The 27531-nt window shown below is 47.6% G+C and overlaps 3 protein-coding genes across 5 annotated transcripts; 2 read left to right on the top strand and 1 right to left on the bottom strand.

Annotated features, from left to right (window-relative positions):
• The first annotated feature begins 328 nt into the window (after positions 1–328).
• Positions 329–7954, top strand: LOC120834672 (zinc finger protein ZXDC). The gene is made up of 10 exons (XM_040202796.2): positions 329–2957; positions 3216–3368; positions 3684–3762; positions 4364–4494; positions 4671–4841; positions 5317–6104; positions 6484–6568; positions 6675–6832; positions 6949–7050; positions 7374–7954. The coding sequence occupies exons 1-10, from the start codon at positions 974–976 to the stop codon at positions 7458–7460; spliced, it is 3738 nt and encodes a 1245-aa protein (XP_040058730.2). The 5' UTR covers positions 329–973; the 3' UTR covers positions 7461–7954.
• Positions 7944–15012, bottom strand: fbxo2 (F-box protein 2). Of its 3 annotated transcripts, none has more exons than XM_040202801.2 (7): positions 14134–15012; positions 13133–13238; positions 11950–12015; positions 11553–11679; positions 10589–10681; positions 10362–10500; positions 7944–9265 (listed from the first exon to the last, which is right to left on the bottom strand). In XM_040202801.2, the coding sequence occupies exons 3-7, from the start codon at positions 11984–11986 to the stop codon at positions 9131–9133; spliced, it is 531 nt and encodes a 176-aa protein (XP_040058735.1). In that variant the 5' UTR covers positions 11987–12015; positions 13133–13238; positions 14134–15012; the 3' UTR covers positions 7944–9130. The 3 variants fall into 3 exon arrangements, with proteins under 3 accessions (XP_040058735.1, XP_040058734.1, XP_077948375.1); XM_040202800.2 differs by lacking the exon at positions 14134–15012 and adding an exon at positions 13773–13999; XM_078092249.1 differs by lacking the exon at positions 14134–15012 and adding an exon at positions 13890–13988.
• Positions 15013–18521: 3509 nt separating this feature from the next.
• On the top strand, positions 18522–26896 carry LOC120835568 (Krueppel-like factor 15). The gene is made up of 3 exons (XM_078092443.1): positions 18522–18743; positions 19852–21329; positions 25203–26896. The coding sequence occupies exons 2-3, from the start codon at positions 20086–20088 to the stop codon at positions 25369–25371; spliced, it is 1413 nt and encodes a 470-aa protein (XP_077948569.1). The 5' UTR covers positions 18522–18743; positions 19852–20085; the 3' UTR covers positions 25372–26896.
• Positions 26897–27531: the final 635 nt, after the last annotated feature.

Below are 27531 nucleotides of genomic sequence, written 5' to 3'. Positions count from 1 at the left end.
TGGTAGCTGTTGTATTAATTAATTAAATTAATTAATTGTATTAATTAAAAAATTTATATTAATTACGCCAGCCTGAAGGTACTATTTTTTTTTAATTCTGAGCACTAATATGGTACCAAACCTCAAACATAGTGGAGAAAATCTACCACTTTTTTTTTAATTAGTTTCTCTGTGCTCAGTTAATTGCCTACATATTATAGAACATTTCAAACTTTGTAATGTTACATCTCTGAGCGTGGTGAGGAATTTACTATTTTACTATTTATTTTTCTATTTAACCAAATATGTCCTTATACTGGAAGTTTTCATTTCCACTTGCTGTGTACGTAGGCATCTTGTATCCCCTAAATGCTTTTACCAACACTGACAGTAAACACACCTGTGTACAGCCAACAAACTTAACCGGTTTGGCAGACAGGTACAGAGTTGAAGTAACATCACTTGTCAATGACTCGATCGCACTATTGTCCGTGTTGCGTGTATTATTCGCGCCACCGGAAGTGGAAACAGTAGCGCTGTCAAAATAAAATAAAAACAAAAGCGTCAATATTGTCTCTGTGAAGTATTTACAACATAGCCAGCCCAACCTTCCCAGTGTACCAGTCTGCAGCGCATCACCAGTGTCTTATTGGGAGCTCAGGTTGAGGTTGACTCGACTGAAACAAAGACGTGTGCTTTTTGCCACATGGTTGATGTCAGTGATGTTATTATTCTCCTATACATCAGAGATTGAAAACATCTACCACGAATGATTGTGTGGCAGGAAAGTCGCAGTTTCACGAGCCGTTGGTGGTTAGTAAAGTGGTGTAAACGCCTCTCATAAATCAGCGTTTTCCCTCCACCCGGCACCAAAGAACGTCCCCGCCGCCTGACAGGCAGCTTCCGGTCTGCCGTGACCCGCGCGCAGGCTCTCTGGAACGCCCCCCGTGCACGAGGGCGGGCCTTTCCTGTCCGCTGCTACAGGGATACCAAGATGGAAATCCAGGGGCTTTCTGGTGCCCCAAACATTCACATTCAACATGGCGCCCTGCACAGGACCGCTCTGCCTCCTCTCCAATCAGCGATACCTTTCTTTATTTCAACCAGAAACGAAGCGGATGGACTATTGGGGCAGCCGGAGCCACAAAGTGACAATAACAACAACACCACCAGGCCGGGGACGTCACCGTTTCACCTACTGGCGGAAAATGGCAGCGGAGCGGCTGGTTCGCCTTTCTGCAAACCGCAAGCCACCGATAAAACAAACGCACCGGGCAATGGACCGAATGACGGACTTCATAACATGAACGCGGAGAAAGAGAACGAGCTGGATGCGTTCCTCGGTTCGTTTGCAAGGACTGCCTGGAAATACGGGGTGGACAGCGGGGACAGCGTAATGCAAATGGCGCTGCCTCTGTTCGACGGGGAAGAGGAGCCGACGCCACAGAGAGGCTTCACGTTACCGGATCCAGCTTTACGGCAGCAGCGCGAGGACGGCGCCTTCAAGCAGCCCTCCCTGCTGAGCCACGGCGCTGCGGTGCCCGGGAGCTTCACCGGGGCGGATAAAACCTCCCACGAGCCGTGTGTTGTTTCTAATGTCAGCGGGGAAGCGAGTAAACGGCGACCGGACGTGTCCCCGGAGCGCGGCGACCGAGTGAAAGGTAACGTCAAACCCCCCGGGTGGTCTAATGCGAGTCCCTCCGGCTCCATGGAGGTTGTAAACGGCACCGACGTTATTCCTAATGAAGCCAATGACAACTTGAGCTGTCTCGAGACCCTAAACCTGAAAAAAGCCGACCATGTTTTAAACTTGCTAAACGACAGCGGCACCGCGGGTTCCGCCAAGCAGACGGCATTTCACCACACCGTCGAAGACGTTGTTTTGACGAACAAATATGGCGATAAGATCTGTGGCCAGATTTGCACCGAAAACAATGGAGGTAAACCGGCCCGGGAGCTCTCGCAGCACTCGCGTGTGGGCGAGAGCGGCGCCCTGATTTCGGGCGGCTCGGCCGCCGCGGAAGTCATGGACACCGCGGACTTCGCGTTCGAGTCGGCGGGGCCGCGGGGCGGCGCGAACCCGGCCGCGGCCTCCGCGAGCCCGCCCGCCAGCGAGACCTTTTCCGGCACCATCACCATCAACAACCAAAGCATCATCGTGACGATCGAGAACGGGATACTGACTCTCGCGGCCCCGCCGGAGGGTTACGTGCACAAGGAGGACGACATGGTGAGCCTGAAGGAGCACCTGGGCATGAAAGACCACGAGGACATTGTTCTTCTCAACTATGACAGTGGCTCTAAATCCATCGGGAAGATCAGCACCCTGGCGGTGTCCAGCGCCGGCCAGCAGGAAGAGCCCCGGCCCGGCCTGTCCGCCAGTGACTGCGAGCTGGCTCCGGTGGACGACTGCTCGCTATCGGAGCTCGGAACATCTCTGGACTCCTGTCCCTTGGTTAAGCAGGAGGTGGGGACGCTGTGCGCCGTAACAGAGGCTGATGCGGTCACACTGTCCCCCAAAGCGAACGTGGCAGACTGCGACACCGGGGAGTTCCAGTCCGGGCCGCTGGTGCGGTCCAAGAAGGAGGCCGTGGCTGCTTTCGGGTGCCCCGAACCGGCCTGCTGCAGTATCTTCAATACACGCCAGAAACTTAAGGTTCACCTCCTGCACCACGCCGAGGACCCGCGTCCCTACCAGTGCACCGTGGAGGGCTGCGGCTGGGCCTTCGCCACCTCCTACAAGCTGAAGCGCCACCTGCAGTCCCACGACAAGCAGCGGCCGCACACCTGTCTGTTCGAGGGTTGCGGGCGGTGCTTCACCACGGTCTACAACCTCAAGGCTCACGTCAAAGTCCACGAGCAGGACAACGCCTTCATCTGCGAGATCTGCAGCGAGAGGTTCCGCAGTGCCATGCGACTCACCAATCACCAGAGGGTCCATTTTGAGCCGCAGAGGCCCCACAAGTGTGAATATCCAGGTAACACAACTTAATGTTTACTTTTTTCTTTTCTTTTGTTGTTGTAACTATTTTTGCTTGTATGTTATCCCGTACACCAGTACAAGTACAAGGCTTAACGTTGGAAGTGAAGCAGACAAAACCGCCACTAATGCGGTTGATGATGCTACTAAAGATGCACACAGCCCACCGTGTTCATCTTGTCTCAGCAGTCTGATGCTCCGCGCCGAAGGCCGTCTGCCATCGTTTTGGTTCATGTTTCCCTCTTGTCATGTGCAGGCTGTGAGAAAACCTTCATCACCTTCAGTGCCCTGTTCTCTCACAATCGCACTCACTTCAGAGAAACGGGCCATTTCACCTGCACCTACCCGGGCTGTGACAAGACCTATGACAAGGCCTGTCGTCTCAAAATCCACATGAGAAGTCACACCGGTGAGCTGATGGGTGGATGGGGGGAGGGAGGGAGGGAGGGATAGAATACTCTCCCCAGAGAGGCTGTTTTCTTAAAGGATGATGTATGTGTTCCCTCATGTCAAATGAGAGCCGCTGTTCACATTTGACCAAAAACATCGTCACTGTAAACTGCTAAGACGGAACTACGTGGGAAACGCCGTCTGCGCGATCACTTTGCGAGGGCTACGTTTCCGCCCAGATAATTGCGTGACAGCAGAAAGCCCGGGTTAAGCCCAAAGTCCCCCTCCATGCTGGCGTGCCCTAATAAATGAACATGTAACGTCCGTGTTCCAGGTGAGAGGCCATTTGTCTGTGACTCGGAGGGCTGCGGCTGGTCCTTCACCAGCATGTCGAAGTTGCTCCGACACAAACGGTGAGTGCTGAGACAACAGGGTGGATACAGTTATATCAGTTGAAGTCGGAGTATTTTACTTTTTGACATTACTAACGGGGGCGGCACGGTGGCGTGGTGGTTAGCACTGTCGCCTCACAGCAAGAAGGTCCTGGGTTCGATTCCGCCCAGTGGCCTTTCTGTGTGGAGTCTGCATGTTCTCCCCGTGTCTGCGTGGGTTCTCTCCGGGTTCTCCGGCTTCCTCCCACAGTCCAAAGACATGCTCTGGGGATTAGGTTAATTGGGGACTTTAAATTGCCCGTAGTTGTGTGAATGGTTGTGTGTCTCTGTGTTGCCCTGCGATTGGCTGGCGACCAATCCAGGGTGTACCCTGTCTATCGCCCGAAGTTGGCTGGGATGGACTCCAGCCCCCCCGCGACCCTGTGTGCAGGATAAGCGGTCTGACAATGGATGGATGGATGGACATTACTAACGGATTCAGGAAACCAAATGTGTCCTCATTATACTGGAAGGTTTCATGTATCACCTGTCGTTACAGTTTAGATACAGGCGCATTCAAGTGGAAGGATTTGTTGTCTTAATGTAGTGCACAAGTTGACCTGTGTCCTTCTTTGTTTGTCAGGAAACACGATGATGACCGACGCTTTGTCTGCACAGAGGAGGGTTGTGGGAAATCCTTCACCCGGGCCGAGCACCTCAAAGGTCACAGTATCACCCATCTGGGTACAAAACCCTTCCAGTGCCATGCAGAAGGTACGTTCAGGAATCGCACAGAGAGAAAGTCAAACATGTTGTATTGTTTTAGGTGGGTAGTAGTTACTTAGATCAGTTGCACATGTAGAAGTTTTTTTTTATTTTGTTCACTGTATTTAATAAGTTTCTCTGCGGGCTTATTTCCATGGCGTTTGTTTCCTTTTATGTTTCTTCAGGCTGTAATGCAAAGTTCTCAGCACGCAGCAGCCTGTACATCCACTCCAAGAAGCACAAGCAGGACGCCAGCACCCTGAGGACTCGCTGCCCTGTGGCCAACTGCTCCAAGCACTTCTCCACCCGCAGCAGCCTTAAGAGCCACATGCTCAAACACCACCACCTCAGTCCTGGTTAGTGACCACCACAGTAACGCAGAAGGGTGCAGCTCATAGGTGGCCCACGCATGCATTGGTGAAATGAAATGTCTCATTTTCATTACAGGATTATCACGATCATAAAATTTGTGTGATATAATTGCCATGGTATTCGCATATCATCAGTTTGGTGCAGCAGTATGCAAATTACTTTGGACAGATGGATCTACACACACGTCCATTCCCCCCATGTTGGAGATTATATTACCACTATGTTTACACACCGTCTCAGCCACAAAGATGCACATAATATTTTTGAAAAAGGATTGTTGTTGTAGTTGTATGAATAGAAATCGGGATATTTAAGTCAATCTTCATAATGATTGAACCCATAATCATTCCACAAATTAGCGTTTAATAATTCTACTTCATTGCAATGTCTACTGTGGTACACATGCCGGTATATTACCGTATTAAACGAGTAGAATTCATTCTTCTCTCTCCATCCCAGATGTTCTCAGCCAGATGGAGACCACGCCCACCCTGACCCCCAGCAGCGAGCTCATCAGCTCTACCCCGACAACGGTTGCCGGGCCCGGGCCCTGCATTGCGGGGGTTGACCAGCTGACCAACCTGGACCTCAGCTCTCTCTTCTCTGCTGTGCCTGGTGGTGCTGCACCCTGTGCCGGCATCGGGGTGGGGATGCCCGTGTCGGGGAGCAGCTGTAACGGCCCTTTCACCATGGACCTCTCCCTGGTCAGCTCAGGCATCCTCACCATCGACCCCTCTGTCGGCCCCGCTCTGGTCTCTGGGACTAGTACGGCACTGGCCAAAGCCGTGGATCCTCTAATCCTGGCCGCCAATGCCGACATGGGCCCCCACCACGGTTTGGAAGGATCAGTGTGTGACGTCCTGCCCCCACAAGGCACTCTCAATCTGAATGACGTGCAGACAGTTACCCCGGAGGCCCTTGGACCCCTCACGGCTCTGACCATGCAGGGTGCCGGCACCTCCGTGGACCCCACCCTGCAGCACCCGCTCAGCATCTCCAGCGCCCTGAGCGTGGAGCCAACCGCGTCCATGGCGGTGGCTCCTGTTACCCAGCTGCTGGCCTCGCCCTCCAAGGCGGAGGAGGTTGTGGTCCAAGGCGGAGCGGGGCCTCTGCTGGGCTGCGTGGAGGTGCTTGGATCTCAGGAAGGAGGGAAAGTCCTCACGCAGTTTGGTTTCCCCGCTCACGGCAGCAGCTTCAGCCCACAGAAGGAACAGGAACTCGGTGCAGTTTCACCGAGCAGCTTCCTGGTGAGTGTTGATGCACTCGGCATATTGGTGATATTCCACTAGACACTTCTGGCTCTTACAGCAGGGAAACGTTGTACGCGGCTAATATATTGTTCATAGTTTGAAGTTAAAAAGTTTGATGCCAAGTATTTTGTATTTATTTATATTTACACTATACATTAAACAGGTAATAGTTCAATTTGAAGGGGAAAAAAATGCTAGTTTACAGCTCAGGGGAGTGGGGGGGTTGGCGCGCCCCCACCTTAATGGTAAGGGAAACACTGGAATGTGTCATCTGTTGTCGTATTTCATCCTGTGAAAGTAAAAAGTGACCCGTGTGCTTGGCTGATGTTGGTATTGGCGGCGGAGTGAAGTGACTCTGGCCCGTTTTGTCTGTCAGGAGAGTGGCGGCTCGGCTCGGACAGACTACAGAGCCATCCAGCTGGCCAAAAAGAGGAAGCAAATCGGTCCTTCGGCCTCTTCTGGTGAGACACACTCCCGTCTCGTATCTAATGCTCTGTGACGGGACAGGAGACCAAAGGGACTGGGCTACAGCGCGTCATCGGGGTGTCCTCTTTTTGATCCATCCAGGGCCTTCGGGATCCAGTCAGAGGAAGACTAAAGGGCCGAAGGCAGCTTTGGCTCCCTCTGCTGTCCGTTATAGTGAAGGAGCGGCAGCAGCCAACGGGGGCTTGACCCTGCGTGACCCCGTCACCGGGGCCCAGTACGTCCAGATTCAGCTGCTGCAGGTGACTCCCCGAGAAATATTGCTATAATACAAATAGTTCCTACAGGTACGCGTGTGTTTCTGCTTGCACCGGCTGACTAAGCCTGGTACCGTGTGTGTGTGTCTGTCTCTCTCCAGGACGATTCCGCCAGTGACGGGGACCTCGCCTTCCAGCTGAGCTCTCAGCCCTCCAGCTCCCACTCTCAGCTCACTGCTGACCTACCTGTCAACATCTTACAGGTGGGCACAGTGTAGTTATTTCAATTGACTTGAAAACGAATAAGAAGAGTCGTATGTTCTTTTACATGGTTCATTCTGTTCACATGACATTTGTTGTCTGTCCATCCCGGGAGGCAGAACCTCCTCTGACGTTCTCCCGGAGGTTTCCTCCCTTACCCCCCATGGAAGGGGATTTGGGGCTATGCACCTGTGGGTCCTTGAACATCAGTTCAGCATTCTCCCTTTTCCTTTTCCGTCTATCAGAGCTCCCTTCATGGGTGGAGGAAAACTCCTCCCATGTTCGGATGGAGAGGAACTGAGCTGTGTGTGTTCTTCCTCCACAGGAACCGTCGGTGATGACGGAGGACGACAACGGCTCCGACAACTCCCAGTTCACAGGAAGCACCATCAACCTTCAGGACCTGGAGTGACGACGAAGCTCAGTTTACACCGACATGCGGCCGCCGGTTGGGACGCGTGGTTCACGCGTCTGGCGGAGGCCACTGACAACGCACTTTGACTAAAAGGACACAAGGGTTTGTTTCTTCAGGAGAGTATTTAGTGTTTATAAGTCCTCTTTGTACCTAAATCGAACTTGAGGACATTCTCATGCAAAAGACACATGCGAGGGGCTCCTATTGGTATCCATAGTAACTGTTTGTTCCATGGTGTCACATTGCCACTCATACATGCGCACACACACACAAACACACAGTGCGCTGTCTCCGCTCCAGTTGCCTTACAGACAGCTTGCGCTGTGCATTCCTTCTAGCTTACTTCTGTTGCCCTGTTTGATTTCATTTTCTGTACGTATGTATTACTACCTTCTTGTAATAATTGTTTTTTTATTTATTGTTTAGCTGTGTATTTACAGAATGGCAGAGCCAAACACGGCTGAATTAAAGCACAATCAGTTGAAGTTCTCCATCAGCTTCTTTCTTTAATGTGTTTTCATAAGCAAAATCAATTAATAAACAGTAATTAGTACAAATGAGTAAAGCTCTCATATAATTAATATATTTTTACCTTGCAGATAAAAACATCTCTAAGACTCAATGAGCATGAAACGCCATAAGAGCAAAAACAGTGCATTCATTTGGTCGCAAATGGGAACGTTCATGTGGATAAGTGATCTTGGTGTCATTTTTAAAAAGTGGAGTCCAAAAAAAGCGTCTTAAATATCTCTTCTGACAAAATGAACATTTCTCCAATTATCACAACGTTTGCAAGTATCTTGTCATAACAAGAGTCTTCGAGATAAGATGAAATCATTTAAATTATTACAATAAACTAACATAAGAACACACCGTGATTGTTTATTGCAAAGGGACAGAGGCGGCATAATGTTGACAAACTGAATACATCTGTCCGATGGAGTATCACAGCTCATAGGGGCTGGGTTTGCATGTGGATACCCCAAATAGGGGCGTCGTAGATCAGGTACATACACTGTAAGTGAATCCTGAAAGCCAGATGGATTTGTGATGGTGAGTAATCCGGCTGCTACACTCCGTGATGAGAAAAGTGAATTACAGTAATCAATGCACGTATGATTATGTTCATCGTATGATACCACAGATCTGAGGCGAAAACCTTTGAAAAGTCGATAGTCGTTTGGATTACATACGAGAATAATGGCGAAGGGCTTCAAGGTAGAGTTGAATGTTAAAAAATAATGTAACACTAAAATATTTTGCGTGCAAAATCACTAATGAGTTCCAGTCTTTGGAGCTTGATCAGTGGAGACAAATGTCTAAACATTTGTCTCCACTGATCACGAAGTAACATCCACATCCTTAAATAGCAGCTCCAGCTTGAATAAACGGGCAATGATATGGTTGTATTTCATCATTTTAATTCCATTTGGGTGCTGCACCACCTCCACCCAACCAACTATTAGATTGTTGCAGTTATTTTAATTAGTTAGTTAGTAAAGCTGCTGTATTTGTCAGTACTGTATTAGTAGCTTCAGCATTATGCGGGATACACAGAGGTGCAGGCGATGAGCACAAGGCTTAAAACCTGGAAAGCCGTGCTCCTCCAGTTCTCCACCTTCCTCCTCCTCTCAAAAACAACTTTCTTGCCGCCTGCTTCCTCCCGCTCAGACGTCGACTGTGATGGAGCTCGCGGTGACTCGGACCCCAAACCAACCGTCCCAGTACTTGGTGTCTTGTCCGCCGTGTTGAAAGGTGATGAAACGCATTCCAGGCCCGTAGTCGGTGAACGTGTGGCTGACCTGCAGGTCAAACGGACAGAGACAGAAAAGCACAGCGTTATTTTGGTCAAACCGTGACCACGGCCCGTTACGGAACGTGGACGTAGTCGTTACGTTCACGGCTGCCTACTCTGCTGATGGAGCTAATCTAGATACAGGAGAACGCGCTTTCCGTTTTGCGATACGTCCGCAAAATGTGGTGTGAAGGGTATCGTGCTGACGCCGCTGCTCGCATCCTCACGTTAATACAAAGCGCCGTGCCGATGCCTCGCGTTTTGGGGCTCCGGTGCTGAACTTCTGGAATGTGAACGAGGCCGACTCGGTTTGTGCACTCATTAAACAGTGTTTGTGTAATTAATGCCACAGCCACGGGGGGGTTGAAAGTTCCAGACTGCGGGTTTAACAAAGGCCACATTCAGACCAAGAAGAACAAGGACAACACACAGCGCTTTCTTTCTTCTCAATGGCGCCAGTCCTTCAGCAAAGCACGGCATCAAATACAAGGTCATCTGGCCAAACAGCTCTGTGTGTGTGTGTGTGTGTGTGTGTGTGTGCGTCCATTCCTGCAGGAATACTTTGTAACGATGGAACCAAACTGCTGCTGTTGACGAAGATCGGTGTGAGGAAAGATAGTTACCACCAGGACACCTTTCAATGCTGTAAGATGGAAACATAGAAAGATGGAAAAGAAGATAGAAGAATGAAAGAAAAAAGAAAGATGGAAGGAAAGAAAGAAAGGAAAGCTGGATAGATACAAAGAATTAACGAATTGATAGAAAGAAAAACGGATAGATGGATAGATAGATGCATGAATCTGTTACTTCCTGTGTTGTAGTCACACCAACACAAGAAAATAAACTTTGGGCGGTTTTTCATTTAAAGAAAAGCTATAGTCTTTCCCTAAATCTATTTTGAAATAAAATTGAAATGTTGTGTTCTGGGTCTCCGTTCATGTTCAGAGCATTATTGTATCAGCATCAACGACGATGTAGTGGAGTGAAGTCTACCTACGCAGAGACAATGGTCTCTGTCCGTATGCGGATATTTGTACTTATTACTCCCCCCTGTAGTGAATGTGAGCCCACTGGCTGTCCTGAAAGGGCTGTGGAGCGCGTACCTGCTTCCATGAGCAGTCGTCACAATCGGGGTCGAGGGTCACCGGCTCCGGTTTGAACTCCTGTATGACCTCTTCGTTCTCATCCAGCAGACACACGGTCATCTGGTAGATGCAGCCACAATCCGTCCTCCCGCAGTACCTGTGCAACAAGACGCCTGTTAACCAGCGACCTCCGCTGCCTGTAGAAGGTGCGCGCATGCGTGCACATCCGTCTGGCTCCGTCTCACCAGTCTTCCACTGTGACAGCCGGCTGGGCGTCCAGCTGCTCGCTGGAATAGTCCTCCTGTAGCAGGTTGATCACCTGTCTCTTCAAACACAGCCTGGGACACACAATGGGCCGGGTTCCGTTCAGAAAACTAACTTTATATATACATATATATATATATATATATATATACACATATATATATATGTATATATATACATATATATATATACATATATATATATATATACATATATATATACATATATATATATATATATACATATATATATATATATATACATATATATATATATATATATACACATAAAAATATATACATATATACATACATATACACACATATGTATATGTGTATATATACATACATATATACATATATACACACGTATATATATATATGTGTGTATATATACATATATACGTGTGTATATATACACATATATACGTGTGTATATATACACACGTATATATATATACACACACATATATATATACATATATACACACACATATATACATGTGTGTATATATACATATACGTGTGTATATATACATATACGTGTGTATATATACATGTACGTATATATACACACATGTACACACATACATGTACACATATACGTATACACACATACATGTACACATATACGTATACACATATACATGTATATATACATATACACATATACATACATGTATACATATACACATATACATACATGTATACATATACACATATACATACATGTATATATACATGACACAATGTTTGTATTTTTAACATCTAAAACTGATTAATAAACTTACATCACTCCATTCTGATGGTTATCTCTGGAGTACAATGAGTCTTTATTTATTTATCTCAAAATTGTATTTTTAATAAAAATGTTAGCTTGTGAACATGAACAACGCCTGCAGAGAGCCGGTGGATAGAACAACATCAAACAGCAACAAACACTCACTCAAAGGAAGTTGCAAAGTAGCTGGTCACTCCGTCCGTGGGGAAGTCGTAGCTGCAGTCTCCCGGCATGTCCTCCACCTTCCACTGACTCCCTCCATTCTCCGTAATGTCCCAGAATTCCAGCTGGTCTGTTAGGAAAACGGTCTGTCAGTCTGCCAATAACCACGTCCTTGATCTTGGGCTTGTACTTTGACCAGCATACTTTTAACTTTAACCTTTACTGCTGCATCTCGAGGGGCTGCTTTTGACGATCATTAACAATTTGTCAGTACGCAAGAATAGTTTCTGTTAGTGACTCAAGAAGATGAACACACCTCTTTTAAATGTAGTTTAAATGTTTAAATTGTGGCCACCGACCCGTCCAGATCTCAGACTGATCCATTGTCTTGACCTCTTACCTTCTCCGCTGGGATTCTTCAGCAGGTTTCTGCCCATGATTACAGCTTAAACAGAGAAGACGGAGCCTGCAGAAACACCAAACAGCAACTTAGTTTAAGAAGAAGATGCAGCAATATGACTGTGCGTAGTTGCGATTAAAATGATGGCCAAGTTGAAAGGCAGCGTGTCCACTGGGCGAGAAAGCCAGAAGCGGTTCTGTGGCTTGTGTGATTTGTGTGATGATCCCATCTGTACAAACTGCATCTCTGCCCTCTGCAGGAACACGTGACCACGTCCTCAACCCGCCAAACACTCACAATCATACAAGGATCATCGGACAATAAAGGCAGAAGTTTCAAATGTTTGAGAGTTAAATGAAAAACAAATCCCGGATCAATTTGGCTCCAGCAGGATTGAAAGAGTCCAAAATCAACCCCCCCCTCCCCGAGTCCCTCCCCACAACACTAATGCCCAGTCTGCTGACTCACAGCACAACGGATGAACATGCTGAATAGGAGGCATCACAGAGGATCAAGCCGTCGTCCGTCAGCAGGAAAACAACTTTGGAGAGCACGTTGCCGAGGTTCAAGGGCCTTGACGGGTTCCTCAGGGTAATGCAGTCTATTCGACATGCTTCAATATAGGAAATGAAAAGATTTCACTATAAGAATTTTATTTTTTACTTTCTTGGTTTCGATCATGACATTTACAATCTTTCAATCAGCTGAGACCTTCATCTAAAGTGACTTCCAATAAGTGTGAACCAGAACAACGAGAATCAAGAAAGCACAATTTCTTCAAGACAGCCAAACTACAAAGTGCTATAAATAAGTGCTACCTGGTACCCAGGTGGCTCCTTCTGCCCTGATGACATCGGGCAGCTCATTCCAGCATTTCGGATCCACGACAGCAAACCCACATGCATCTTACACCTGTGTGCCCAACATTTGTGTACTTCCTGGATTGTGATATTTAAATAAGCCAAACACAGACAATGTATCCACGATGATGTTGGTGTTTGTTTAGCAGAGCCCCAGAGAACTACGTCCTTCGCCCTTCAAGCCCCCCCTGAAAACCGCTGAGTCACCGGCCCCCGCGCATACGAAACCATTAAAGGAGGAATGCAAAAGCACTAAAGGCCAAACTCTGCTGTAAAGGACAACACTCGATCCAAACACACGAGAGGACAAACATGTTACTCACAGCCGAGGGGGGGGAAGGGCGAGGACACTCTTCGGTTTCGCCTGTCTTTCTCGGAATTGAGCTCCTCTGCAGAACAGCGCCCTCGAGACAGCAGCACCTTTTAAAGCTGGGGAGCACCAACACACACACACACACACATTCAGTGAGGGAGGGGGAGGACAGGAGGGAGAGAGTTAGAGGAGGAGCGGGGGGAGGACATAAAACACCCAATCTGCAGGTTGGTGAGCGCATCCATCCCGCAGACCTCAGCAGAAGCACACATGCACACACTCAGCACAAATGGGAGTGAGAGCAAACATGCACTTATACATCAAGTCAACTTGACAGATCTGTGACGACACAATGAGATGTATAGTCAGTCAAAAACATGCATAGTAGCCTATGTCATAAAAAGGCTGTATATAATAAAACAAATGACCATTTACTTCATTACTTCATCGTATTGCAAAATAACATTTTAAAAAACATACTATAATCAAACAAATTCCTTGTATGTTTGACATATTTTGGCAATAAAGGTTTCCTTATTCCTGATAGCATGTCGAGAAGCCACATCCCTTTTAGTATTTAGTATGTCACTAAAGTCAAATAAACATGAAGACGGCAGGGACATTTATAAAATAAGTCAAAACTGTAGTACCGTGGGAGCGCATGGATCGACGTTATGGCCTTTTAATCACACATTCGCAAAACATCCGGTACGCTGACGTCACCTCCTCCGTAAACCCCACCCATTAACTTGCGTTACCATGGTTACCTCCATTCCCTTAAAGGGAACCTGCCCCCCTTTTCCATCAGCTGCACCGGAGTATTTTCCCCGCGAGTCCCATAACCGCTCAACGCTGTACGGATACGTCCTGCGGAGTCACAAGATGTGCGCATGCGCAGGCTCCTTGCCGCTGGCTGGTGACGTCACTGCGGTCACAGAGGTGTCGTTTGTGTTTTAACAGCGTCCCGCTGGTGAGCCGGTTATTGAACCGGGGAGTCTGTGAATATCTTACCAACTTCACCGACCCGTAAACGTCCCACGGACACGGAGGTCGTTTCCAGCCGCGCGGCCTGCAGAGGACGGAGAGGCAACTCAACAAAGTCCATGCTCGTCTGCAGTCAGATCAGCTGTTTGTGTCCACAGGAGTTCGCCTGAGGACACATTCATGTTTACCGGCACAATGAGGTCGCTGCTCTTCATGTAGCGGGAAAAGCTTTCACCACCTCCCCCACGTGGGAGTCCACACTGATTAGGAGACTCGAGATGAATCCTCGCGTGTTGATGTTTACTTTGGATGCAACCTGTCCACTAGATGGCGCCACGCGATCTGAAGCAAACCCGGGTTACTGCACGCGATACGTGTGGGGGGCTTCATCACCAGTGATGGGTTCCTGTCAAGTTGTCGCTCGGCCCCTGAAGAAGACGCTCTCTATATTATTCTGCACTGCTGATCGATTCTGCCACAATCCCCCCCCCCGAGCGTATCACATCCTTCCTGTAAAACTATAAAAGGCTCCTCAGAGCCTCCTCCACCCCATCCGGCTCCTGGCTCCATCACACCGCTCATCCCATCGTCACATCTTCACCATCAGCCCTGATTTAAGCACAGCATCACTTTTAAAATACCATCAGCGTGGAGTCCAAACTCCAAACACTAACCCTTCGTCCGATCGTGGGCATGAAGTTGATTGAAGATGATTGTTTTGCTCCAGTAAAAGTCTCTCCTCATGGAAAGGAACATAGTCAGAGCATGACAGGTGGTGTCTTGGAACGGTAACTTAAGTCAATCAGACAAAGAGAGTATTAAAAAGTTATGTGTTGAAACTAAGAGACATGTGTTAAGAAGTTCCTCAATAGAACCGCCAATGTGGTACAAAGGGCAAAGAAATGCATCTGGTTGTAATGAAGCATCGTCCATCCCAGAGTAAGCTGACCTCTCCAGACTCCTCCAGAGGTAAAGAGCAGCCAGATTGTGACATCCGCCAGCTGAAAATGGGAAAAATGAAAGCCTGAGCACATCCCTCAGGGAGCGAGGATGGAGGCAAAGAAGTAGGGCAAAGGCACGCGACTAGTCCGCCATTCAGCATCGCTCCCGTCCAGACTGAGCCCCGGATCTGTGAGCCGGACCCAGACTGCCGGGACAGTCTCGTGGCTCCGGGCTCCAGCTGTTGGATCAAGAGGTCAAGTGGGATCAGGCGCTTTAATGACATCCAGTCACTACAGTGAGTCCTTTCCTTTATCCATGGATGGAGACGGCGTGGGGTCAGAGGGCAGGAGCAACGGTAGAGATGAACGACGTGCACCAGTCATCCAAAAACTAGAGCACACCAGCCAGTGTTTCCAATCCATTTCAAGTACATTTGGAGTGGAATTTCGAAAAACAAAACCAAACCGATTTGGGCAAATTTCCTTCAACTGCGCGTGCAGAGAAGGAGCCGGGCTGTACGTGGTCGGCGCTAAAGGCTCCGCATGGCTGCATGACGGCAGGAAATAGAGTAGAAGAAGCAAAGGTTGCCTTGGTCATCTAACCCGATCAAAGGTCCAACCCCTAAACCCTCGACCCACCCTGTCCCGTTCTTCCATCCCTTGTTTAACGTCGCATTGCTATGAATTGTGGGTAATTCCCTTAGGTTGAAGCCAGCGTGCTGTCTTCAGTACTTTCCATTTGGCGTCTTTTAATTGCACGTGTCATTCAGAAAGTATCGGCCCACGTTTCATGCCGCTCAGCGCTGATTCCATATGGTTGGATTCCATTCTGCTTTGCCATTAAAACTCCAAAACGTGCGCATGATGTCGTTCCTCCGAGAACTGACTAGAATATAAATTCCCATTCTTTAATGTTGACATTGGCGCTGTATCTAGTTTCAACTACCTGTGTAATGTTTAACAAGCTGATCACATATTTCGACAGGTAGAATTTCAATCTGGAAAAGTAATCAGGTACTATTGCTAGTATATTACTAAGATGGAGTAAACATTCCCACCAGAAATGTCGCAAAGACTAAACTAGTACTTAATTAGTGTTACACCACTTTTGACCAAAATAAAATGAAATAAGAACGTATTTTATTCTGCATACTGTCTCAGTCTGTATAATGTGGTTTAATGTTTTATTCTATTGAGTTTATTTAACCTTACAGGATTCAAGAACAAATCCCCACCAGAAGAGACAGACTCTCCATGTAGTCACTAACACAACCATCACAAAGACACAAGCAGCCAGAACAAAACGCCGCCTCACAGTCTATTTTCAACCCTTTCCTGCAATATGTGAAAGTGTGAGGAAGAACCGGCTGCCACCTCGCAGCCAAACTCCATCTCAGCCGCCATTCCCAGAATCACTAACCCCGTGGTCATGTTGTAAGTCAGAATCGTGACATAACTGCTCGAGCGCGTTAAAGAACAACTCCGATGCTCGACCGCCACGACCCCTGGTGACCCCCCCCCCCCCAGCCAATGCTCCGGATAGGCCGGCCGACCGCTCGGCAAGCGAGCTGATGTTGCGTTGTGGCCGCGCAGGGACAGAAGCAGCGGGAAGACAGATTCATACCGAGGTTGATTTCTGACCCCTTGAAACAGCCGTCAACAAAAATCCGATTCATCACATGTAACTGCTCTCTGGACTCTGATATCACACGATGTTCCTCTGGAGGTGCCGTCTACCCAGATGGGATTAGATTGATTGTTATTGGTGATGTCCCCTTGACTCGTCTACGTCTTTGCTATTTTCTACATCAAGCACCAAAGTTGAAATACGCCTTTGACGTTAGTTTGTCTTCTTATATATTTTGTTGCACACCGGAGGCAATTATTTTCCATGCAATAAAAGTCTGTGTCAATACCTTTTTTATTAAAAATGTTGATTTTGTCACAGATAGTTTCACACAGAGATCCTCTCCTTCTGTCCGGACCTTTCACAGAAAAGCAATTTTGATTTGCACAGTAAATGGTTTCGATTGGAAACTGGCTTGTAGAATGTGTGCGTCTGACCTCAAGCTGTGCGGCCGTTCACCAGCTCTCCCCTGTTAGAATGGGGATCTTTAACCGGCCCCTGTGTATTCTGGTGACCTTTGCCCTTTTCCATCTAGCTCAATGATGAGTGTGATAGCTATCTGGCGGACCGAATGGAATGAGGCCAGCGTTTAAGGCCCATGGCAGCAGCACGAGTGTACGAGACATCTCGCTCTCCAACAGAATGCCGCGGGGATGATGTGTTTGTGTGGCCCAACGAGGAAGTCGAAGCTCCACACGGGACACAAAAAAAGACCACTGTTTTTTTTCCATTGGATTCTGGATTATTGCAGAGAATAATCAAAATAAAGATTTAGGGTATATACACATGTTCGCTAAGATAACCTTCACAAATAAACACCCCTTTTATCATTTTGGAAGTTGATGATGTCGGCAGAATTAAAACGCTTATGTTTGGCTGTAAAGGAAGTAGACGTGGTCACGATGCCTCACGTAACCTCCACTGAGCCACATGAGTAAGTTGTAGTGAGGACGTTCAGTCATCCTGAACCCCTGTTTGCATACGGCTTCTCTAAGATGTTTGAAAGCTTCATATTTCACAGGAGGGGTATTTACTGATTTAAAAAAAAATATCATAGAATATGTACTATAACGGTATCATAATACAGTATATTTCAGTAAAACCCATTTAAAAACAAACAAATCCAAAGTGCAAAAATGATGTTTCATTTTGAGGTTTTTGGTAACAAATAAGAAGGAAGGGTTCCTACATCATGGTGACCCTTGTTGGGCTTGTAGAAGTCAAGACATTTAGAGATAACTTCCTGTACTGGTGTGAGGGGCCCCGACCCGAGGAAGTCCCCTGTGCACACATTTCATAGCCTTCTGAGTTAAATTTCTTTAAATTCCTTCTTTTAGGAATTTAATTAAATTCAGCAAGTCTAGTGACCCTTCTTCTATATATCCATGGCTTTAGGACTAATTCTGCAGCACTCTGTGGAGACAATATTGTGCCACTATTAAGAACTTCTTGTTCAGCATGATAACCTCATAGTTTCTAATTATGGTGAGTTAAATACATTTAAAAAGCCCTGTTTTTGTGACCCGAAACAGAGTCTTTAAGATCCGAGTTGGTCTGACTGATTTAAGGAGAGCTGCTTACGGTCAATTCAGTTTTGCGTGCTCTTTATTTGGACACTTTCAAGTCAAAGATATATCCATATATTTCCCCTCCGATTTCAAAAACAACAACAGTAGTGTTTTTAAGTCCCTCGTGGCTGCTACTGGCCGTGAAAGCGAAGAACCGCCGCTCTCCACCGACAAGCGTCCCACACGTTTACGCAGCGGAGCTGTGAGTGACGCGGCGCAAGGCCCGCCCCCTTCCCCACCGCAACGGACCAATGGGGCTGCAGAGCGGAGACGAGCCCTCAGCAGCGGCGCCGCGTCTCTCGCTACAGTAGGCCGACGCTGTAACGCACACCGGGAGTCAAGTGACGGTCATATAGTACAACTCAGGCAGCTCCCAGCCCAGACGGATCGCTGCTGCCGCGCTGCATGGCGAGTCTCGCGGGCACAAGCTGCTCTGGCATTCGGACCGCCGCGTCGGATGCAACGGATGGAAACATCACGCCGCGCGCCTCATCGAACAAGGTGAGACGGTGCATTCGAGTTTTTTTGTTGTTTGTTTTTTCATTTTCGGAACGGTGGGGTTTCAGGGGCGCGCGCGCGCGCTTGTACGAGTTGCGGCAGGCTGGACGAAAACACGTTGACGTTGACGCGCACCTACTCGTGCGTTACGCACCGCGGGGGGGACGAAAACACGGCGCGACGCTGACGGAGTGGTACTGCGCGGTTCGGTTCGGCAGGATCCAATTGAGTTGAATTTACTTTTGTTTTCCTGCTCGCAGACGCGCGTTTGGTTTCTATAAGTTTGTGATCCAATGATGTGACGGTATTCATTATGTGCATAAAAACTATAACATTCTGTTTTGAGCTGTAGTTAGAAACACGAGGCCTCGGCTGTGCAGGAATATAAAAGTCAGTCATTTCCTCTCGAGAAACATGTGAAATGAATCCAAATGTGCACTGCAGGAGGCGACAGTAACACACGTTTAACGAGGTATCTAATGACATCTTCTAACCACACAGAGGCCGCGGTGTGACGGATTTAGTGCCCTTTAATTGTCCCGTAAACAAGAAGACAAGGTGATTTGGTCCACAGCTCCCGACTGCCCCGGGCGGTGTTTTCTGACAATAATGTGGACAGTCCCCCCCCCCCCTGCCGGCCGGGTTTACTCTCGGTCACTCTTACTGTGCAGGGGCCCCTCGATGGGTGGACGGAAAGAGGCGGGAGGGGACTGAGAATGACCAACACTCCAGGAAAATAACCTCAGCCTTCTTATGAAGTCGGAACATGAGATATGACACCGTGATTTATATTAAGTTAAGTTATTTTTCCGCTGTGTGTCACCGATATGGTCATGTGGCTGATCTCAAGTGACCGTCAATAGTTCAACTACCAACTTGCACGCCTAAAATGCTCTGCGGCCCTCGTTCCTCTGCAGCCTTTTAGGATTTGGATGAAGAGACTGCAACTACCATGTCATATACGTTGACAGATGCAGGACACGTTTTTCTGTCCATATGTAATCACCTGCCCTCTACTATTGTAAAGACAGGCACTGTCCTTTTTTAATTTGAGCAGAATAAGCACATGTGGGATTAACACCATCTCTCTCTCTCTGTTTATTTCTATTAGACACACTGTATCCGGACTGAAGACCTTGGATTGTAAGACTGTTTCCGCGACGCCTACTTTTTCTGAGAGAGAAACACCAGATGTTTTGATATCTCCCCTATTTGGGAGGTGTGGCCTCTGTGGGGTCTAATTTACCTTTGGTTTAATTGGCCTTACTTTCCCATCAGTGGAGGGAATCATTTTCTGACCAATCGTCCCAACCACAGACGGCTGGTTGATCGTCACCGTCCAAGGATGGTGGACAACTCCCCATTTAGTGAGGAGACTTTTCTTCCTTACAGTGTCTCGTCGCTGGGCTACCGGCTGTCAGACATGGTGACAGACCTGAGCTCCTACCAGGTGATGCCGTCACCGTTTTCGGAGGACGACCGGAGCGAGTCATCCAGCCCTCGTTCTTGTTCCAGCCCCGACTCCCAGGTGCTCAGCTCCAGCTACGGTAGCAACTCCAGTGCCGAGAGCCAGGACAGCATCCTGGATCACCTGCTGTCCCAGGCCTCTTTAGGGGGTGCCAACAGTGTGCTGGCGGGGTCTGTTGCACCTATACCATTATCCACTTTCTTTCGGGAGTCACGGAGAGACATGCTTCCCAAACGCCAGCCTGTGAAAGAGGAACATTTTGACTTTCTATCCTGGGCCAATGTAGAGACTGAGGAACAACTTGGAGGGTCCTTCCAGCCCACACTGGAGGAGATCGAAGAGTTCCTAGAGGAAAACATGGAGGTGGTAACGATGAAGCAGGAAATCCGAGAGAGTTGTCCGGGAGTTGGAGTTGGACTGGACAAGGCTCTTGGTCTAGAAGTTGACCTGGAGTGGTGCAGGGATGCCTCCTCTGAGGCTAAGGCAGAGCCAGAGGCCAAGTATTCAGACCAAACTGTGCCCACCTCCAGCAGTGCTGGCCTGGCCACTGCTGCCTCCAGTGAGACCAAGACTACATCAGTTAACCCCACCCATGAATCCAGCACAGCAGCCAGGAAGTCAACGGACAACAGAACTTCGTCAGAAGACAGCGTCCCAAACGATAGCGGGATGCCCGTTGTCGTACAGATTCAGCCCCTTCACATCAAGCAGGAGCTCACGGTAGCACCTGTTACCCCAGTTGTACAGCCCCCACCGTCCACCCCAGCCTCAGACATCAAAATTGCACAGCTACTGGTCAACATCCATGGTCAGACTTTTGCCCTGGTGCCCCACATCCTGCCCTCCACTAGCCTTAACGTCTCCTCCAAGTTTGTACGCATTGCTCCAGTCCCCATTGCGGCCAAACCACTGGGGGATAGCTCAGCCGGCCAGGGCTCAGGGATACTCATTGGAGGTCAAAAGTTCCAGAAGAACCCGGTGGCAGATCTTATCAAAATGCACAAATGCACTTTCCCTGGCTGCACCAAAATGTACACCAAGAGTAGCCACCTGAAAGCTCACCTGAGGAGGCACACGGGGGAAAAGCCTTTTGCCTGCAACTGGCAAGGCTGTGGATGGAGGTGGGTATTGTTTTTGATCGACTGAAATAATATACCTTTTGTTACATTTGAACATACAAGCCACTGAGGGACAAAGTCAAACATTCGCCTCATTGACGCAATGGTCTCTGCCCCGTCAAAATAGGGACACCTTACGTTATCTTACCAGATTCGATTCTTGGCTATGACTGTTTAAAATGTTTGTTTATTTGCAGGAATGAGCAATAGCATGCGCCTGTATGATTTAAAAAGGGCTTATCCCCCATTTGTTCACATGGGCTTTGTGGAAGCAGCAGTAATTATATGTCAGTGGGGCACGTCTGTGCTTTGCATAGTGTCATGTTGCTCCATGGAACCAAGTGTGGTGCAGATTTAAACTGACACTTGAACTGACCTCTTTCAGTGGGTCATCTAGTAGCACTGATGAGGGGACTTAAAGCGTCTTGAGAGCTAAATCCTTCCACCCTCACACCCGCACACACACGACACACACACACACGCTATCAAAGTTCCAAACAACTAAACATTAGATGAATGTCAACAACCACACGAATGTCATGATTAGTAATAGGGTTCATCACCATTGAAGCCACATGCTGAAGCAATGAGACAGTTATTCTCGGTTCTGTAATTGAAGATCGACGTTTATTATCTCCGAGCTCTGGAGCTGAATAGATCTTAATGGCTTTCATGCAGCCTCCCGAGCGTTATTTGGAATGATGTGGCGCGGCGACAATAGCAACGGTTGCAAAATCACACTTCTCGTCGGGCAGATCCGTGCAAGAATAGCTGTGCGTCCTTGTTTTGAGGAGGCAAACTAAATCTGGGACGGAGCATGTGAGCTGCAGTCACATGAGCGCAACATGGGCGCCTCCTGTTGCGTCTTGACAGCTGTGCGGTTGCTGGGGCAGTGTGAGTGTGCGCGTGTATTTGTGTATGCTAAGTATGATGCGGCCATATCTTTTTTCGGAGCCTGCTGTGTGTAATGGAGAAAGGCACAAAGATAACTTGGATGTCTTCATCAGTAAGGCAGTTTCACTGCTCATTAGAGAAAGGGCCTTTTTATATCATCACTCTCACAGTGTGTGTGCGTGCGTGTTTATGTGTGAGCGTGATGGCGTGTGACTCGAGCACAGAGTTTGCCAGTGTTGAGCTGCATCAAGTCGGTCTCTGTCGTTTTCTTAGCTCGGGTCAAAGGAACACGTCTACCTACAACACCGCTCTTTATGACCGGCGGTTACGTTATTTCGGTGAAGGGGTTCCTTTAGCTTGTTCCATTGAGTTGTTCCCATGAGCTGTTAAGTCACGTCGATGCGATGCGTTGCGTTGTTGTGTTGGCGGGGCGCGTTGCCACAGTTACGTTGCGTTGTCACATAGGAGGCTTAACAAAAAAAATATGATGTTTTTTCTAAACTCCACCAAGTAGTTTTGCTCCTTGAACCCAGCAAACACGTTAACCGTGTGTCAGTGCTGCATTCTGCAGTGAAACCCGATATTTGGACCAGAGACACGTTTTTTTCACACGACTGGATCGGTAGTGGAAGTTATTTCCGATGTCAAGGGAAATTCCAGTTAAATTCAGAATGAATGAGGTGAAATATGACACCTGGCACCGGACCATTGGACAAACACTGGTCTAAACGCTCCACACACACACACACACACACAGACACACAGACACACACAGAGCCCTAAGACCCGCCCCTCGGTAGGATCTACTGACATGGTTTGTGCTTTTCACGTGCTCTACGTGTGCGTCTATCCAAATGGAATGCCTGCGTATACCTGCGTGACACATAAGTCAAACCACAGCCAGCTTGCCGTTGTGTAATTCGGGCTCCAGCTGCCACAGCTTGCAGAGATTAGTCTCGAAAGGTCCTCCTCCTTTAACCATCCACTCATTGGTGGACTCCAGTTTGTATGCATCCACTGAGTGATCAATAATATACCTTAATATACCTTATACCAATAATGTAAAAGTTTTCTGTTGGTCAATTGGACTTTTGTACCGACCTGGCCACCCGCCACCACTCGTGCACTGTACTTGTGATGCAGGGAGCGTCCTAACAAACGGGGGGAGGCACAGAAATGTGTGCAGTTGTAATCCAGTCTGTGCGTTCCCCCAAACAAAGGGCTCTTGTCTGTGCACAAAGGGGCAGGATGTAGTTTGGATGGAAGTGTGTATTAAAACCTGTGTGTGTGTGTGTTTGGGTAAATGAGAGGGCCGACCAAAGGAGAAAAAAAAAAGTAGGGAAAGTTGTGAAGGAAAGAAGCGAATGGCCGAGAAGCAGAATGTAACTGAGATCTGTTTTGAAGAAAAGACGGGAGAAAAGGTACGACGGTGGCGTTTGTGGGGGGATTGGGGGCGTTGGAGAGGCTTTTGCACACGATCACTTGAAGGGGAGCAGCAGTGAGAGAGTGGAGCGACAAAGACAAAGTGCTGAATAGTTACCATGACGGTGGGCCGGGAACGTCCCGGCTGCCCGCCTGCATGAAAGGACAGAGACGGATCGGTCAAGGTTCCCTCACATGGACTCGGAGGGACTGGGTGGCACCGTTTAAGCAGTAAAACCTGATATATTCACAGATTAAAACGACTCATTTTAAGTTAGCAGATGAAAAAGGCCATTTCATAACATTACAATTAGCAGTGGTGAGCTATAAAACAAGGGGATGTAATGAGCACCTCATCGTTAGCCTGGAGCCGTATTCACGTAGATGTCCAGCACACTGGGTGGTCGGGTTCATATTTTGGTCTTAAAGTGAAACGTTGGAGCCCGTTCACGGAGGCTCAACCCTTTCTTGCTAATTGTCAGAGGTATGAAGCTGGTGACTCCCGGGGGACTAATGTGTCCACACACTAAGAGAGACACTTTGGCCGCACAGCAACAAGGTCCTGCGTTTGAGTTTGCATGTTCTCTCTCCGGGCATTCAGCCTTTTGATTCCTCCAGCAAAGTGCCTCTATACACTTAATCGAGGTGTATCTTTGCCTCAGGTGTTATCGGCGCCGTCTCCCTGTGTAAACCACTGTCAGATGTTGCATCTTAATCATGTCTTGTCAGCGCCGCAGCAATTCCTTCCCTCCTCGGCTTCTCAGCACGTCTACGTTGCGATACTTCCTTCTTTTAGTTCAGGCCCTTATGCGTTCGGCATAATTGCAGGGTGTGATTGCGTCGATTCATCATCTTGTCAGATCTGCGCAGCAACATCTGGAATGCAGAGCCTGGCGGGGAACGGACCGTTTCACGAGGTTACTGGGAAGAAGCACCCCGGAGCTGCCGTCGCCAAGTAGCTCATGACTCACACGCTGCTGCAAATGAGTTACAGGCGAAAGAGTTGTAGCTTCACCGTTCAGAGGATCCACGCTCATGGCGGCTAAATGCTCCGCAGTGCTCTGACTTGTGTGCACAGCGCAAAGCACCAACAGTTACCAGAGCTAAATAGAAAATAATAGCACTAGGGTGGCAGATAAAATCACGCGCTTAAGGCAAGAAGAACACAAAGGGATCGATCACTTTCTCAAGAGGGTGGGAGAAAGTCATGGGTTTGGAAGTCACAAGCAAGTATTCGCTCAAGGTGAATAATTGAGTGTTTGAACGTTCCAATACTGTAGAAACTGAGATTTCCATCTTTCTTTTTAGTTTAAAGCAGCCGGAGCTTCTATTTCAACCCAGTGAAAGTATCAAAATACAGCTCGTATTTAGAAACTGCTTTTACATGTGCCAACTGCAGCAGAGCAAGAGACGTTTTAGCAGCTCAATTTTCCCTCTTGCTACTGGCTGTAAAGTCACACATTGTTTCAAAAGTCAAATTCAAAATGCATGTGGTTAAGTTATGTCTGAGGTCATCACCCGTGTCACTGACTAAAACACTCCTTCCTCTTCTCCTCTCAGGTTTTCCCGGTCCGACGAGCTGTCCCGACACCGGCGCTCCCACTCGGGAGTGAAGCCCTACCAGTGCCTGGTGTGTGAGAAGAGGTTCGCCCGCAGCGACCACCTGTCGAAGCACGTCAAAGTCCACCGCTTCCCCCGGAACAGCAGGACGGTCCGCACGGCGAACTGACGCTGCGGGGAACGCTGCGATTTGTCACCGCAGATATCTGCAAGTCCGCTCGATTGCGAGCGTGGAAGCCGGCCCGGCTTTTTGTTTCAGCAGTTTGTTTTATCATAATTTATTGTCCAAAAAGTAAACCAGCCCGGTTGCCGTCCTGTCAGAGTCCAGCTGAAGGTTTTTGGTGCTGCTGGTGCCTTTTTTTTCATCCTGTTGGGATTATTTGATATCTTTGGTAACAGCACACGCGACATGGATCAAAGCAACTGCCTTTTATCTTCCTGGAACCGGACAACGTCTTGGACGTTCCTCCTCTCACGCAATGTTTAGGAAGTCAAGGGAAGTTCATTGGGATTGTCGTTATCAGTATCAGTATCAGTACCAGTATCGTTTTTCATTGACAGTAGACTTGAATACATTTAAACTTTGATTTACATGACAAGACCCGTGGGATCTCGCCAAAGTCTAAACTGGTTCGGCACTGAAAGCTCTTATCTCCAGATTTCATCATTTGTATTTTGTATTTTTCATACATGATTTCTATTCTCACCGGTTAAATGTGTTTATGGGTTTTACAAATATTTGACCCTTAGAAAAGGGTTTGTGAATAAATCTTGAAACTCAAATTTGGTCCTAAAACCAGCAACCCCCCCCCCCTTCAAAGCTCCATCCAACCTCGTTCTAGACCGGCGTGTCCCTCACAGCAGAGTCACACAGCGATGTTACAAAAACTTTGTAAAGCTGATGTGACACGAGGAATGAATGTTGGGATCAGTGTTATGTGATCGTCGTTAGGTTTGTTTCATGAAGTCACGCGTATCTCCACGCTGGTCTTCTACCTGTATCTCTTCTCTGGCCTTACTCTACCGCAAAGTCCTTACTGGAGAGCCAAACCGTTTGGGAAAGCAGACTTTCCAGTGATCCATATTTTAATTGAGCGTATAAATGACCCGTGTAGCTTGGTGCACAGCCTGAATGTGTCAGTCTGCTACAATCACTCTGACTATTCTTTTGGCGACGACACGAATCTGCCTCATCTCTGCTTCATTTGTTACTGAGAGACCCCGACGGCCTTTGACCTCAGCCGGCCGTCACTTTAAGGCGACGTCAATGGACGCGCTGTGGTGCTGAACAACCCGGACAGTGTGCTTCTGGGAAATGAAGTCATGTCATTCCTCCTGGCGGCACGCCTTGGACTCGCTCTGGAAAGCGGATAGCTATTGCTATGTCATGACAATGCTGTCCACGTGTAATTCACGCATGTGTTCATGCAAGAGGCCGGCCGGGGTCTACACAACGTTGCGCATCATTCCTTTCATTCAATTTTTGAATTTTGAATGCTTGTTTGAACACAGGTGTTCTATCGCATCCTATGAATGTATGTAAATATTCAGCAGTGTACATTGTGGCATCCAGGAAACCCAGAGAGACGACTCTGATACCACATCATGGATCAGTGCTTGTGAAGATTTCTAGTCTAAACTCTAAATGTGTACATAACTTACCGTTTCAGTACAAATAAATATATTATATATTTTTTCTTTGTTCTATCAAAGATTAATTTACAAATAAAAATGAAAATAAAAAAACACATGTCTATGTTGTCTGATGAGATCTGCATTGACAGTGAGTCGCATGATTTTTGAGGTTGAGGCCCTCATCCATTCACGCCTGTTTAGTACAAAATATATGAGGATGTGTTTGCTCCAGATGGAATTAATGAAGCACTGTAAACACACGTTTCAGTGTTCACAGAAATTGTTACAATTGCACTATTCTTAATATGTCATGTCTTTTAAGAACAATTTTTTATTCCACCTTTAAAACTGTAAGCGAGGTTTAGTCGCTGCACAATGTAACACAAATAGATAGTTACACTTGTGTCTTGGAAATTAAAGATTAATATCAGGAAGAGGAGGAATGAGAAATTACTATCCATTCAAAAATGATTCCATTTCAGTCATTTAGGTTCTGATTTGTTTATTTAGTACGCTATTCACACCAGGGTGCTTTGAGTACTTGGTTTCCGTACAAACCTTCTCTATCAGACATCCGTACACTCCTGAAAATAATAAAATAATATTAATGAGTATTAATAAATATTACCGTCTGTTTTTCCTTCATCTAGAGTCCAAATACTACAGTCAAGGACAATTACTCTGCACCTAAAGG

This window comes from Gasterosteus aculeatus, chromosome 17, assembly GCF_964276395.1.
Source record: "Gasterosteus aculeatus chromosome 17, fGasAcu3.hap1.1, whole genome shotgun sequence".
Taxonomy (NCBI): Eukaryota; Metazoa; Chordata; class Actinopteri; order Perciformes; family Gasterosteidae; genus Gasterosteus; species Gasterosteus aculeatus.
This window is presented reverse-complemented; position numbering and strand designations above follow the sequence as displayed.